The sequence below is a fragment of the Galeopterus variegatus genome, unplaced genomic scaffold (genome assembly GCF_000696425.1).
Source record: "Galeopterus variegatus unplaced genomic scaffold, G_variegatus-3.0.2 Scaffold313, whole genome shotgun sequence".
NCBI classification, from domain to species: Eukaryota; Metazoa; Chordata; class Mammalia; order Dermoptera; family Cynocephalidae; genus Galeopterus; species Galeopterus variegatus.
Window position 1 is genome coordinate 92,296 of NW_007726424.1, and position 16,204 is coordinate 108,499.

Genomic DNA, 16,204 nt, shown 5'->3' on the forward strand with positions numbered 1-16,204 from the left:
AAAAAAAAAAAAAAAAAAAAAAAAAAAAAAAAAAAAAAAGATAAAACAAAGAACTTTATTACAGGGTAATGTACTTACGGAGTAGTAGATCGGACGGATGGTGACCCGAAGGCATATGTCGAGCTTTTCTCTGTGCACACATATGCACCTATTAACATATTTTGCCTGCCTAATCATAATAATGGGGCAGTGATATATCTGATACTTTTTTTTAGACATAGAGGCAAAAATTCAGAGTCAGTTTAGATATTTATTTGTCAACTGTCAAACCAACATGTCCAGTATTTGCATAGTTGCATGTGCCAGCCAGCAGTTCAATTTGGGCAATCACCATCTTTGTAGGACAATGTCTGTGCTAGTACTTAAGCATCTTTTTGAATTTTTTCTTATCAGTTGTGTTTAGTTAGATGGAAAATGTAAATGCTGAGCCTATTTATGACAAGCCTATAAATCATTAAACATACTAAAAACAAGGACTCCTTAACTTCATTCAAATGCTCAAGAGACTTATGCCATGTGGTTCTTGGTTCAGTTTCGAAGAAAAAGCACACAAAGACCATGTGTGAATTGATAGAAATATATTGCCAAAGAGTTTGTAATGATTTTTAAAACACTTTTACCTGTCTCAGAATGCAAAGTCCCTATAGCATTTTATTCTTCGTTCAGACTTCTGCAGATTTGAGGTCTGGATATGTTTCCAGGAACGTACTATAGCAGTAGAACATAGTGGCTAGAAGCATGTTCTCTGGAGCCAGACAGACATGGGTCAAACTCCAGCTTTTGGGCAAGTTCTTTACCCTCTCTGGGTATAAGTTTATTCCCAATGCCTACCTCAAAGGATTGTTGTGAGGACTAAATGAGATTATGTCCTTAGCACAGTGCCTAGCAAATAGTAAGGGTCCAAAAGTATTAGCTGTCACTGTTATTACCATTGTCTTCATCGTCATCATCATCATCATGGCTGTGCTATGTGTACAGGAGGGGAAATGGCCTACACTTGTGCTTCACTTGGGTCTGGTTATGATGCAAGAGCTCAAGACCCTCTAACTAGTGAGGCACGGGGGGCTCCTGGGGAATGGCTACTGACCTTCGATTTACATTCCAGATAATGTATTTCCACTTCTCATTTTATTCCTTAAAACATATTTCCATACATTTTATAAAATTCCTCTTCACACTTGACTTGAAGCATTTCATGTTTCTCACTATACTTTGTATGGAGACAAAGAGACAATGAGATGCCATTTTTGCAACATACAGCAGATCCTGGGATACGTGGAGCTATGCTTATTTCCACATGCAGAGATCACACACATCTCACCCAACCATGTGAAATGTATTCAGAAGAAATTCAGTGCAATTAAAAGCATGATACAGGCATGCTTAGGGAGTCAAAAGAGGAAAACCTTTTACTTTGATTATGGTCAAAAAAGAAAAAATAAAGGCCTTTTAAAAAAGGTTTCATACCAATTTATTTCAACAAATCCGCATGGGCATGTCTGAATAGCCATTGATGCTGCACTTTGTCCCATATGATTGACACTTTTAAGTAATACCAGAAATGCTCATTATTCTGTGGTCTTAGGAGTTTTGCATATTATTACCATTTGAATAGGGGTTTCACGTTTATTTACTCAAACAGAATAGATGAAGGCTTAAAGAATATGTATACATGTGAATGAGTATTTTCTCTTCAAACTGGCCATTTATGCCAATAATGATTCCACTGATGAAGATATATTTCAAAGTCTTTTTGAAAGTCTAAGCAATAACAAAGATTGATACTTTGAGGGTGGATTTGCTTTCTCAGAAATTTCCATTCAGTACCAACTTCTGTAAATGAGATGAATAATAAATCTAAGTAATATTTTGGGTGCAAACTTAGATGTTACATAAAATAATATGGCTAATTTTCTTGTATGGACAGGTTTCTTGTATGGACCGTTTTCTTTTTTAGCAGATTTACAAAGCATTTTGAAAAATGGTAGCAGCATTGCAATGACATTTTAGCCTCCAAAAGTGGTTCCTTTGAAGGAAAAATACTCCATTAGATGTATATATTCTGCTCTGTTTAAAACTAAGTTTTATATTCTTTTCATTGTACTTAACAGTGTACAATCTAACCTATAACAGTAAATTTTTTCATTGGTTTAGGAATATGTTTCTATTGAGAATATATAGTCAAAATAACTGTGAACACAATGCTCAGCAGGGTTTGGTAGCATTTAACGTTATTAGCATTCAGATTCCTCTATTCGACTTTTTAAAAAATTAATGAAGATTTTTCAAAGTTAAGTAGTTATATAATTCCTGAGTGATAACTGACAGATTCCAATTTGGGCCACATGTAAAATATATGAGTGCTCATATACTATGGCGATTTTTCACTGCAACCGACTACAACCATTCTCATCTCCCCTTGACCCATTCCTCCTGACACCATTGATTTGTTTTCCAGCAATGGCAAGCCGGCAGGTGGATATTGCGACTCAGGGCTGGTTCATAGGTCTAATGTGTGCCGTCGCTCTCCTTATCTTAATCTTGCTGATTGTTTGCTTCATCAGAAGAAACAAGGGTGGTAAATATCCAGGTAAGAAAGAAAGATTAAAATTGCTTAATAATGCTGCATAATTTTATCCATTAAACTAAAAAGAAATCATGAGGGTAATCATTCGATTGCAGTAGTATATCTTCCCAACGCCATTAATTTGGGTTTTCTATTCAAACAGTTTTTGATCCCTTTTTATATAACGGCAACCTAAACATTGTCAAGATCATAAGGAATTTTGAGGAGTGAATCTGTTCTCTGAAGGCATTAGTGATCCTGCTTCCTTAGGCTCTATATAAGTTAGGGATACCCAATTGAGGGGAGGGGAGGTGCATGAAGTTTTCCAGAGGAAGTAATGCATGAAACAAATTTTGATATTGTAATGGTTAACATTGCTTTCCGTATAAGGTTAATGGTTTATTCAATTTAGTGGGTCAAATGAATTTGTATTTTCTTTACCTGACTGTTTTCCCTTCCTTTACAAGAAAACCTGTGAAAGAATACATTTACAAAAACAGTTTGTAACCATTAATATAGCTAATAAATAGGTGGGTAAAATAGAGGGGAAATCTCAGAGTCTTAAAAATTATTCCTTCATCAGTCAAGTAAGAGACTAAAGTCAAAGTTAGGTGTTAGCAAATGTCCATTCTATTAGGTTGCTTTGGAATGACTAAAACATCAAAATATATGCATGGCCACATAATGTACAGTCATCTCTTGCTATCTGTGGGATATTGGTTCCAAGACCTCCAATGGATACCAAAATCTGCAGATGCTCGGGTCCCTGATATGAAATGATGTAGCATTTGCATATAACCTATGCACATCCTCTCATATACTTTAAATCATCTCTAGATTACTCATAATACCTAATTCAATGTAATTGCTAAGTAAATAGTTGTTATATTGTGTTGTTTTGGGAAGAATGACAAGGAAAAAAGTCTGTACATGTTCAGTACAGACACAATTGGTTTTTTTCCCCCAAATATTTTCAACTCATGTTTAGTTGAATCCTTAAATGCAGAGGGCCAGTAGTATATGGTTATACAACATCTACCTGTGCATAGAATTAATTTCCACTGCTGTATATCTCAAAGAATATGCTTTTCTAAACTTTGAATGCAGAAGCACAGAATCAATGGATAATAATGCCATTTTGAAATTTTTAGTTAAAGAAAAGGAAGATGCCCATGCTGATCCTGAGATCCAGCCTATGAAAGAAGATGACGGAACTTTTGGAGAATACAGGTGAGCCTCTGCCTCTCATCCACCCTTCCACTTCCCTGCCCCACACAGACACTCTACCCAAACACTCTCCTGAGAATAGGACTTGGCTGCCTGGCATTTCATATTTTCCTCAAACAGAAGTTTAGAAACACTTCCATACCTTAATGTTTACATCTCCCTCACGGGTAAAACATTCTCACTTCTCATTAAAAAAATAAATTTCTACTTAGTCATAGGCTTGGAGACAGAGTATCTTCCACTCTGTCATATTTTCCAGGGTCCCTTACTGTATAGATCAATCTAGCAAAGCTGGAGAATTAAAACAATAAAGATCGTACAAAGCCTGCATTATAAAGGAAACCATGCTTGTTATTTTCTAAGTGTGCTTTTGTAAAGCCTGTGTTAACAGACTTTTTAATCTCAGATTTGAAGCTAGTTTTTCTTAAACAGTACTTATACCCCTGTTCGTGAGTCATGAAATAATACTAGGTTGTTTTAGAAGCTGTTAATTATTAAGAAATATCACAACCATCTAGGCAGGTGTTAACTGATAGAACTTGGATAATACATTCTTGGCTTGAATCCATCATTAAGGAAAAATTTTAACATAATCTATGTAGTAAATTTTTTTAAAATCTCCTCTTTAAGCAATGATATTATTGGCTAGGTGTTATAGGTCTCTTCAAAGAGAGAGAAGTAATTGTTTTAGATATGTTTTTAAAAAGAAAATATATATTTATTTATATAAAAGATTGGGCTTCTGGTGTTCCAAAGAGATACTCGTATTTATAAAATGCTCTTTTGCAGCTTGTTTTCTTTTTCTTTTAAAAAGCCTCTTGCTTATATAAAATATAATTTTTTTTTTTTTTTTTTTGTCCTTTTTGAGACCGGCTGCACCGCGTTCAGCCAGTGAGCACTGTGAGCGCACAGGTCATCCCTATACAGGATCCGAACCCGCGGCGGGAGCGCTGCTGCGCTCCCAGCGCCGCACTCTCCCGAGTGCGCCACGGGCTCGGCCCTAAAATATAATTTTTTAAATATGCAGTGAGACCAAATTGAGGCATTTTTGCCAGAAGGAAAGGCTTTTAGGTAAAATAAAATATTTCACTCTTGTGATTGCCAGGTGACATTTGTAGATAAGATATTTGTGCTCATTTTTACCTGTCTCTAGAGCTCATTTTTTGGTATTTTCATGTCAATAAACTGAGGAATAAAATAAGCCAAGGATGAGAAATACAGAACTGATTGATGAAAGATCATATGTTTTCCACAAAGTTGTTTTCATACCAGTTTCTATGCCGATGCAAGTGTTTTGCCTTTATGTCTCAGCACCTAAGCTTTTATATTCTGATCTTCTCTTCAACAGAGATGACTATGGCTCCTAAAAATTCTCAGAATTTTTGTATGTCATGGTACAGAAAAATGTCTAGTGAGAGTTGTCTTGATGTGAGATGTTGGCTTTGGGGCTGAAAGTGCATGGAAACCTCGTGCAGCACCTCCACGCAGCACCCAAAGGGTTGTATAACACCTGAGAGCAGCCTACAGATGCCCATAGCCTAGGGCAGCCATGTCTTACACTGGATGAGTAGAAATCGCTGATTTAATTCACTCTTCTACATGTTTTTTCTGTACAGCAGGTGAACTGATAATTGCTACATAACTTCTTATTTTTAAAGTTCTCGTGGCTATAATTCTACACAGGATATAATGCCACTCCCTTATTTACTGTGATGAAGCTAAATCTCTAATATAGCCTGGAAAAAGTATATATGTGCATGGATTGAAAATAAGCCATTGCACTTCAAACATTCTCCACATGGTGATGGACTCCTGTTCTACATTATCATGCTTCAATAAATCTGGCAATGTGCTGCTCACCTCATGGGTCTTGAATATCAACTTGTTACTGTGATGTTAAACCATGACCTGAAGTCATGTGACTTCCTCCGGGAAACTGTGCTAACTCCTCCATTAAAACTTGATCAAAATTGAGTTTTGTGAACAATCTGGGAATCGAGAGACTGCTTTACTTTCAACTCAGCCATTACCCATGATTTCTTTAGATATGGTACTTCATTTGTGTAGGTCTCGATTTTTCTCATCTAGAAAAGGAGACAGTTTTTCAAATATTAGATTGTCTCTGAAGGTTTCTTTTGTAGTGCTATGATTTCTATGCTGTCTATGAGCTATGATTTTGTTTCCAGAGCAGTACATACATAGCAAGTGTTTGGTTACTGGCCTCATAATCACTGTGTCTGCATCTCCTTGGTCTACTTTGACTCAGTGTGAACTCATACGTGCTGAATTCATAGAGCATTTTCCAATGTATGTCTTTAGCTTAGGCCTAGAGCTTCTCAGGAGAGAAAGACTTTTCATTTGGGCCTGTTGAGTGCAAGCCCGATTGGTTTGAAGACAAAATCACTTGTCACACATGTAATGGCGTTGATCTGGGAGGTGCCAAGGGAAATAAGGTTCTGATGGGTGTCTTCAACTCTAAACATAACTCAGTGATTTTTTTTTTTTTAATGAAGATGGAAGTTCAAATTCTCAACCACCCTTTTTGTTACAGATGTGGCTTTGTCTGTGACTTCTTGACACTACCTCAGAATTATTTCCCTTTGGTTTCTTTTCTATTTAAAGAAATCAGAAAACCTTTATTATCTTAGATGTTACAATTAATGAAAACGGTTCCAACTGTTTATTACAGTCTTTTTTTTTTTTAATAATGCATTTAAGTGTCATTTTCTTCTCTAAATCACCAGAGTCCTTTCTCTGCTTTGCACCTTCTGGAAGTTTTGAGCTCTGTATTATTTATTGATTTTTATTCTCTTTCATTTGAAAATAAATTATTATGCTGGTCACACACAGACATATACAAAATTAGGACTATTGCCTAAATTTAAATTAATTCTGTTTATGATTTTCTCATTCTCCAGCCTGAGGATGGAACTGTTTTTACATGGTTGGCTTTAAGCCAGAGGATATTTTACAGTACAAAGAAGGACGGAATTTCAATGGTGGCCAAATTTGATTTTTTTTTTCATATGCTATAACCCTGTGCCCTCACTCCAACACCCACCCCTAAGCAGTTACCCTCTGGTGGAAGCCTGCAGCTTTCTTTGTTTGTTTCTTTAATTATACAGACAGTAGGATCTGCATCCTTACTAGCATATAGAAAAATCAGAGAAACAATACAACCAACTATGTAAGTATTTTTTTATTCTTTAGATCCATTCTTTTTAAACCAGAATGAACCTGGGTCATAAACCATATGCCCATGGTACTTGAACTCATAACTGATTGCATAAATGGAGGCTCTTGCCATGGGACTCATCATTCATGTAAACATGGCCCTGTCACAAGCATGCTAACCCACACTTATAAGGCTTGAATGATGCTGAGATGTGTCGCATTTGTTACATACTTTAGATTTATTCTGCTCATAAACATGAACCGGTTTGTGAGCAGAATAAATAATGATGGACTTTTAGACAATGGGTCGAAGAAAGTGTTTGGGTCACAAATGTCAATAAAACAGCCACATAGTTTGGCCATGGGAGAGTGGTGACTACAGGGAAATCAAACATAATTATCATAGATTTATCTGCTGTTGCTGAATTTTACTCAGTAGGCATTTAATGGGTGTGTACAACCCTGAACCAAGTACTGTTACAAAAAAAAGAAAAAAATTGAACTTCCTAAAATTCATTCTTAGTGTAAGAGGAAAATATAGTCCAATGCTTTGTCTGCCATCATAAAATTAAGGAGTGAAATTTTTTTGTTAGAATTCTGAATACTTTCTAAAATGTCCACTGTCTCCTCTATTGCTATTTTACCATTAATTCGTTCAACTGGTATTTATTGAGCACCTACTGTATGCCAGGCCTTGGAAATATTAAAACCAATAGAACTTGGTCCCACATTGGGAGTTTATAGTCTAGTGAGGGATTCAGAGAAGTAAAAGAACAATTTGATCCGAGTGTGGGAAGTGCTGTGGAAGGGATGCAACTGAGGTACCAAAGGAGCAGAGCAGGAAGCGGAAGCCAAATGGGCAATGCAGACGGAGGATGGTGCAGGAAGTCATCCCAGAGGAAGTAATGCAGGACCGAGTTTTGATACAGTGATGTGAACATTTCTTTCCACTGCACAAGGATCTTTATTCTTGAATATAAGTATCAGGAATATGTTTTGTTGCTGTCTTTACTATAGTATAATGTATTTTGAAATTCATAGAATCTTGGACATTCTGGGCTAAGACTTAACATCTGATACCTCCTGTCCTTAAAAGTTCTTATAAAAACATGGATGGATTTTTATGTGTTTTGTAAAGCTTTGAATGCTATGTGGCTAAATACATATATGACATAAATCGTCTTCTATAACTTTTTAATTCCTCTCATTTGGGAAACTATCTTTTCACACTTAAACTTGACAAAGCAACTTCCCTTGGCACAATGTCAAAAACAGTTTATTTACTATTTCATTATAAAAATTCATTCTGCATTGAAAAAAGGTGAGCACTAATACAGGGCTTCACACAGACCTGTAACCACTCATCACATCTGGAAAGTTCTGTGTGTGTGTGTGTGTGTGTGTTGTGTGTGTGTTGCACAAGGTATTTCTTATGAAAAAAAACTCTGAGGTGGGGCTGGAGTGTAGAGAAGAGGAGTGATGGGGTCGGACACTTACATTTGCTGGCACAAACCATGTACCAGGCACTGTGCTTGTGCCTTATAATAATAATGATAGTTTTTCCTTACTTAACCAGATTCTAATTATTAAAGTACAATATTATATCACACCACTTTTTAAGAATCAGTCTTAAAAAGATATTGCTGCCTTTGAGCAGCTTTCCCAGAAAGACTCTGGACAGAGTATCCCACTTCCTTCCTTCTCTTCTTTCAAGCACAGCCTGTGTGGTGCAGATTCTCACCCTCCACAGCCATTGAGCTGAAATGAATGGATGCTTCTGGGGAGCCCCTTCTTGGCTGGTCATTATTCATAACTGATAAGATTTTGTATATAAAAACCCAAATGAATCTACAAATATTAGAATTGATAAGAGAGTTATCAATATTGCTCATCCAATATTAGCATTAAAGTCAGTTATATTTCTGTGATATCAGCAAGAATTGGAAAGTTTTTAAACAAGTCTAGTTATGATATCACCAAATATGATGTAGGAATAAAGGCAACAAAAAGATTTTCCACCGGTTTCAAAGCCCTGTATTTCATTCTATTGGTCAATTTGTCTATCTTTGCACAAAAACTATGCTGTCTTAATAATACACCCTTAATAAGTCTTGATATCTGCTGGGTCAAGTCCTCCAACTTCGTTATTCTTCTTCAAGAGTTTTTTAGATATTCCTCCCCCTTTTCATTTACATATTGATCTTAGAATCAACTCAACAAGTTCCACATAAAAACATGCTGGGCTGTTATTGGAAATAAATTGAATATAAAGGGCAATGTAGGAAAGGTTGACATGTTTACCATATTTGAGTCTTCCATCCATAGATATGATATATCCCTTCATTTATTTAGATCTTCTTTAATAACTCTGAATAAACATTTTATTCTCTTTATAGAGGTCTTACATATATTTTTATTGGATTTGTTCTTATATACTTTATGCTTTTTTTTTTTTTTTTTTTTGTCCTTTTTGAGACCGGCAGCACCGCGCTCAGCCAGTGAGCACTGTGAGCGCACTGGTCATCCCTATATAGGATCCGAACCCGTGGCGGGAGCGCTGCTGCGCTCCCAGCGCTGCACTCTCCCAAGTGCGCCACGGGCTCAGCCCTACTTTATGCTTTTGTAGTATCATAAGTGGAATAATTTTTTAGATTTTATTTTCCAATTGTTTGGAAAAGCATGAATAAAATTGACTTTCATGCTAATATTGCATTAAGCAACATTACTAAACTTTCTTTTTATTCTAATACTTGCCTGTACATTCTTCTGGATTTTCTACATACACAATTATATCAGTTATGAATAATGAAACTTACTTTTGTCTATTATTTTTCTCATGACATGGCTTAGTCCTTTCAATGCAGTTTTGATGTGGTGATAGCAGCCATCTCTGCTACTATTTCTGATGTCAAACAGAAAGCTTTCAACACTCACACTCACCGTCAAGAATGACATTCACCCTAGGTTTCTTATAAATATCCTTAATCGGGTTTATGAAGATACTTTATATCTTCCTAGTGTATTAACATTTTCATTATGAACAGGTGTTGAATTTTGTCATATGCCTTTTTTCTGAATCTCAGATGATCATAAGATATTTTTATTTTCTTCTGCTAAAATGGTGAGTTATATGAATTGATGTTTTAATGCTAAAATAATCTTGCATTCCTTGAAAAAAACCCAAACTGGATATGATGTATTATCTTTTTAGAAGGTTGATAAATTCAGTTTGCCTATGATTTGTTTGGAGTTTTCTCAGCTATGTTCATGAATGAGGTTAGCCTGTAATTTGACTTTCTCAAAGTGTTCTCATCGGTTTTGGATGTTTACAGGAGTAGTTTTCTGACATGGCCAAACTTGAAGATGTTCAAAACTGAACCACTGATCTTCCACCCCAAACATGCTCCATTCCACAGGAAGGGTAATTCCAAGCTTCCTGTTGCTCAAACCAAAATACTTGATGTCGTCTTTTTCTCTGTTATTCCATATCCAATCCATCAGAAAACCCTGTTGGTGCTACTTTCATTGTGTACCACCTCCCATGTTCCATTCTGGTCCAGGTTATAATTAGTCATCTCACACCTGGATTATTGCAATGGTCTCCCCTGTCTCTCTAGAGCAGGGGTTGGTAAACTTTTTCTGTAAAGAGCCCAATAGTAAATATTTCAGATTTCATGGACCACGTGGTCTGTGCTGCAGCTCTGCAGGTCTGCTGTTGTAGCACAAAAGCAGCCATAGACAATACATAATAAATGGGCATAGCCCAAGTTTGCTGTAGTTTACCAACCCCCATCCTCTAGGGTAGGCTATCTCAACACTGATGACAGAAGAATGCTTTTAAAATGTAAGTTAGATCATGTCACTCATCTTTCGAAAACCCTTCAGTGGCTTCCCATCTTACTCAGAGTTAAAAGCTGAATCCTTACAACATCCTGCAAGGCCACTGTCTAGTCCTGCCACCTCTTTTACCTTAACCCCTACTAATCTCTTTCTCTCTTGTTTGCTTATTCAGTTCCAGCCATACCAAGCTCCTTTTCTTCCTAGAACATGCTGGACTTACTCCCACCCCAGGGCATTTGCACTGCTTGTTACTCCCCCGCATTATCTCTCCCTCCAGCTATCCATCTGGCTAACTCAGCTCTCTTAAGTCTTTGCTCAGATGTCACCTCTTATTGAGGCCTTCCCTGGACATCCTATTTAAATGTCAACCCTCCATCTTCTCCCCTGATACCTTCCGTCCTCTTTGCTCAGCTCTATATTTCCCATAGCACTAATTACCTGACATAATATATATCTAATTTTTAAAATTATGTTGATTGTTAATTGACTGTCTTCCCCCACTAGAATCAGGGTTTTAGTCTATTTTGTTTGCTGCTATATCTCCAATGCCTAGAACACTATCTGTCTTAGAGTAGGCACTCAATAAACATTTATTGGATGAAGCGATGGGTGAATAGATGGCTGGATCAAAGAAATACCAAGGACTAGAATTTCCTGTAGTGTATTCTTTGGGACACTAATTTTACAAAGCAAAATAAGAATAATAGTTGGAATCCAGGTGACAAAATTCTGCTGATTATTGAACTCTTCAGCAGAATTAACAGTCCCACCAAGTCATAAGCAATATTTCACAGTAAATATTCAAGCAAAGCTTAGAAGTTAATGATCAAATCCCAAAGATGTTGTGCAAGCTGTTTTTGTAAGAGGATGGACAATGAATGCTATGTCCTCTGAAATGCCTCAAACACAGGCCATCCAAGGCTCTGTGACACCACTGTTTATTGTTTATTAGCAGTGGTGATAATATAGGTTATTTCATTTATGTCAAGAACTTGTGTATTATTAAAACAGGTAATTTTCAATAGCATATGCCAGTGTAATATTGCTAGCATTATTTCCCAGACTTGACATTTTCTTCTTGGATAAAAATTGTAACCCCTCATAGAAGTTACTGGCAAAAGAGCCAAGATATGTGTGTATCTTGCAATATTTGTATCTTGGCTAGAAAGAGAAGTCACTCTCTAAAACAGAAGGAGCAATAAAGTCTTAGCACAAATTGCTGGATGAAATGCTACAGCTAAGGCAACCTCTTTTTTAATTAGGCTTTTTATTTTTTACTAATATTGTGTATATTTTCTATTTCACTTTGCATTTTTTGTTCTTTGAAAGAAAACAAAATATTGGATTCTGCCATTGCCTTTTTTCTACTTTTTTTCCCCAAATATTACCTCATAAGAAATAGGTTGATGTGCATACCTAGATACATGACCATATGGGTAGGTATTCTAAAACATAATGATTACTCTTCTACTTCCAGAAATTGTGCTTAGGGGTTCAACAGAGAAATAAGAAAAAATAATAATAATAGTCCTGTAAAACCTTACTAAAGTCCACTCTTCAGATTTCCGTCCGACATGGATAGGCCACAAAACGCACATGAGATGGGGGAGTAGGCGGGTTAAGAAGAGTTCAAGAAGTGTTTGCTTTTACATGTTTGGAATCGTTCACACTGTTCAGAGTGTATTGGCATGCCATTAATAATCAAATGTAGTGCTTTCGAGTTAAAATGTGTCTGTCCAAATTAATAAATCTTTACCCATTATCTAAAATTCTTACAGAAAAATATGTATATATACCGTGTACTATCAGTATAAGGATTTTGCTTTTCTTCTTAGGCTATTTTCATTTGTTTCTTCTGCATCCTTTTAATGGGATTTATAGGTCTCTTGAAAGGTAAGGTTGAAGTTTACAAGTCTGGCCTGCACTTGATAACAAAATCATTTGAAATCAGAATTTTGCTTCTCCTTCTGGATCAGGAATTTAAAAAAATCCATATTTCACACTTAACCAAAATCATGTTCCATTCATATCCAAGGAATCAGAGATGTTACGCAGTTTAACATACTAACTCCTGTACTTGCCATAAGCTTTTGCCCCCTTTTGAATTCAAAATAGTGATGATTTTCAACTTCCCTCAATTCTTCCTTTTTTAATGTTTGTGGTTATTTCTGGATTGCTTTCAAATCAGGAGTCAGAACCTGTCATTGAAATTAACATGCACAATCGAAAGCCATCCACTCTACTGAAGACTTCATGATTCAACCATTCCTGCACCTGATTTTCATTCCAGCCATATCTTAGTCATTGGAGTCACCCTGACAATTAGATTTGGCTAGACAAGCTCAGGACTCCAAATGCTTTTTTATAATCTGCATGCATGATCTTTAAAAGTTAAACATGTTACCTAAATGCCGGTCTTGATGAAAGTGTTTTCTCTTTTTTTTCAGTGATGCAGAAGACCACAAGCCTTTGAAAAAAGGAAGTCGAACACCTTCAGACAGGACTGTGAAAAAAGAAGACAGTGATGACAGCCTAGTTGACTACGGAGAGGGGGTGAACGGCCAGTTCAATGAGGATGGCTCCTTTATTGGACAATACAGTGGTAAGAAAGAGAAAGAACCAGCTGAAGGAAATGAAAGCTCAGAAGCACCTTCTCCTGTCAACGCCATGAATTCCTTTGTTTAATTTTTAAGCTCTTTGCCAATATTCCATTTCTCTAGAACGTTTATGTTAAGCACTTGTTTTTCAGCCCTCATACTGTGAACATATAGGCAGAAAGTATTTTTCTGATGTATGTTAATATTATGAAAACAGTTCGAGCAAGAATATAACTCAGTCAATATGTTAACGATATGTTGATGTGAACTAGAGTGCAAAGTGCATACTTTTTCATTCAAAATGGGTATTCTTGATCTCCTCAGAACTGGTAAAAAAATAATACAGCATCATCAACAGATCATTTTATTTCCTCTTCAAGAGAAAGTTCAATATGATGCATGAAAAATGCTACACATTTAAAAGACATACCTATGTATGTTATTAAAAAATGGTTTGATACTTCATTTCTACTCTCCTCAGCTGAAACCCTGAGTATGAATTCCGTTCTCATTGTCAAGAGTGTTACTGTAGTATTCTCTAGAACTTCAATGTCTTTGTGGACATTGTCGTGAAATTGGTGACTCTATGTCTAGCTGTCGTTAGTCTTTTTGGGAGACTGTTAGGAACACTATGTACAGTATATACTTGCTAAATGAGTTAATTATGACAGTTGCACTTGCTGATGCTTACTGAGACTCTGTCACCTGCTCTTTGCTCCTGTTATTCCGTAGGCTTCTTAATCTTCCAGGTATTACGGCAGCACATTGTTCTACTTCTTACATCATCTCTATGGTCAGTTGTTTTTAGGCATAAACAATGTGCATTACAATGCATTTCGGTACTTGTGCCATACTGAAAGAATCGAAAACGCATCTCTCAATTAAATTTCAAAAATTAGGTCAGAAAACACAGGGCAAGACACATGCAGTGCCTTCAGACAATAAGCATTCCATAACATACTGCATTCTGTGTCGGCTGGTACAGGCAACTCTGAGTCCTAGATTACTGTCATTGTCTAAAAGTAACTTTTAAAAAGCAGAGATAATGAAAACTGCAATGCTGAAAAAAAGGAAATGTGAAAATGAAAATAATAAAACATATTATTTTAAGAAGCATTTCCCCAGAAGTATAAAAAGAAAAGCTTCATCACCAACTGGAGCACATGATGATTTTATGGTCTTTTATGGTTTCTGTTAAAACAAGTTACATTCAGTAAGAAAGAGGTCAACATGGTAGAAAATTAATTTTAAAAACAGAAAGTTTTTCCACAACTAAAAGGATACAACAGCATGCCAACAGTAACACATTATTCTCTAAGACTTTACCTATGTGAGCTTTTGAAACTCTCTGCAGCATTAAGCAATGTGTATGCAAATTGCTATGGACACATTTCAGAATCTAAGAAATCTAACAAGTGCTTAAAAGGCCAGCAGTCAAAGGGATTCCATCTGCAGTTAAAAAAATAAATATATATATATATTCTATCATATTCATAAACAATATCTATCAAATGGTTTACCTCCAAATATGAAAATCTATAACAACCTATGGTTGAAGGAATGCTCAGTTTCATTTGCCAATAAATTGGTTTCTCATAACTTGCATCAAGTTTAATTTTAAGTAAAGCTTTTTATATGTAGATATTTTGTTGAATTTGTAAATACACTTAAAGTGTAGATGCTATATGCTTATAGGTGTTACATACAAATAAACATGCAAACAATGTTTATGTTGTACTGTATAAGAAGTAAGCTAATTAATGCAATGCATAGGATTTGGAAAGCATCTACTTAAATACCTTTTGGGTTTTTTCCCCCCTTTTTGCTGTGAAACTGAAATAGTAAACTTTTCTACATATTGACAGCAGGTTTCTAGATGAAATCTTCAGAGCTTTGCCTACAGGGCACAGTAGGCCTAGTCACCTGGCATCTTTGGTATGTATAGGTAAAGCATAGTTTGAAGTAATCCCAGATAAAGATGGCCCTAAATACTTTCATGTCTCCATATTCACTTTTCACAGATCAACCTGTCTATTGGAAATACAAAAAAGACAAAACAGGCTTGCCTGGGCATCAGAGAGCACAGAGATAAAAGTTACTTTAAATTTGCCAATGTTTTGGGAGAACAATCAAAGTATAATTTTTACTCTTCCGTCATGGTAGATGCTAAATTTATCTGTGCATGAAGGGGTCACTTCTGTAATAGTGCAACAGATTTTGTATTAAAAATTAAATGTGGTTTTAAAAGTCCCTCTCTTCTCTCTTTTGTAATTTATCATGTTCCTAGTGGAGTGCGAATATTCACCCAGGTAATGATATATGTAACGGGACAGGCAAATGTGATTGGATTTCCATCAAAAAAGCAACTATTAAACAGTCTTGATCTCTTTGTGATTTTGAACTTTTTCAAACATACTCTTAAAATAATGCAAATTTTGATGTTTACTTTTAAAAAGCTATCAGATGCAGAGAAAATTAAACATAAAACTGAACATAATATAAAGCAGAGCCAATAAAATAGGGCATATCAAAAAATTTTTTATGAAAAGCAGGAATAGATATTGCCAGGCTTTTGAGAAAAGGCCCAAGAAGTCAGGCACTGCTCCTTTCCCGAATCCTGGTTCCTGGGCGCCTGCTGTCAGTCATGACCCCTCTCTTCTGCGTCTGCCTTCCCCAGCCACGGCAACTTAGATTTTCTCACTCTTCTGCTTGATGAGTCAGTTTGGACTGTCACAAGCGTTATGTGTATGTCATCCACTCCCTTCTCTCCACCCTCTTCGTTCTAATTGCCTCAAACCTG

At 36.1% G+C, this 16,204-nt stretch overlaps 1 protein-coding gene across 14 annotated transcripts in view; it reads left to right on the top strand.

The window, feature by feature from the left end:
* Window positions 1-15,793, top strand: part of NRCAM (neuronal cell adhesion molecule) — a 74,978-nt gene extending 59,185 nt beyond the window's left edge. For all 14 annotated transcript variants that reach the window (XM_008567348.1, XM_008567349.1, XM_008567360.1 and 11 more), the window contains 3 exons: window positions 2,459-2,590; window positions 3,718-3,796; window positions 13,255-15,793. In XM_008567348.1, coding sequence (XP_008565570.1) covers window positions 2,459-2,590; window positions 3,718-3,796; window positions 13,255-13,492 — 449 coding nt within the window. In that variant the 3' untranslated portion in view covers window positions 13,493-15,793. The remainder of the gene's footprint in view (window positions 1-2,458; window positions 2,591-3,717; window positions 3,797-13,254) is intronic.
* The last annotated feature ends 411 nt before the right edge of the window (window positions 15,794-16,204 follow it).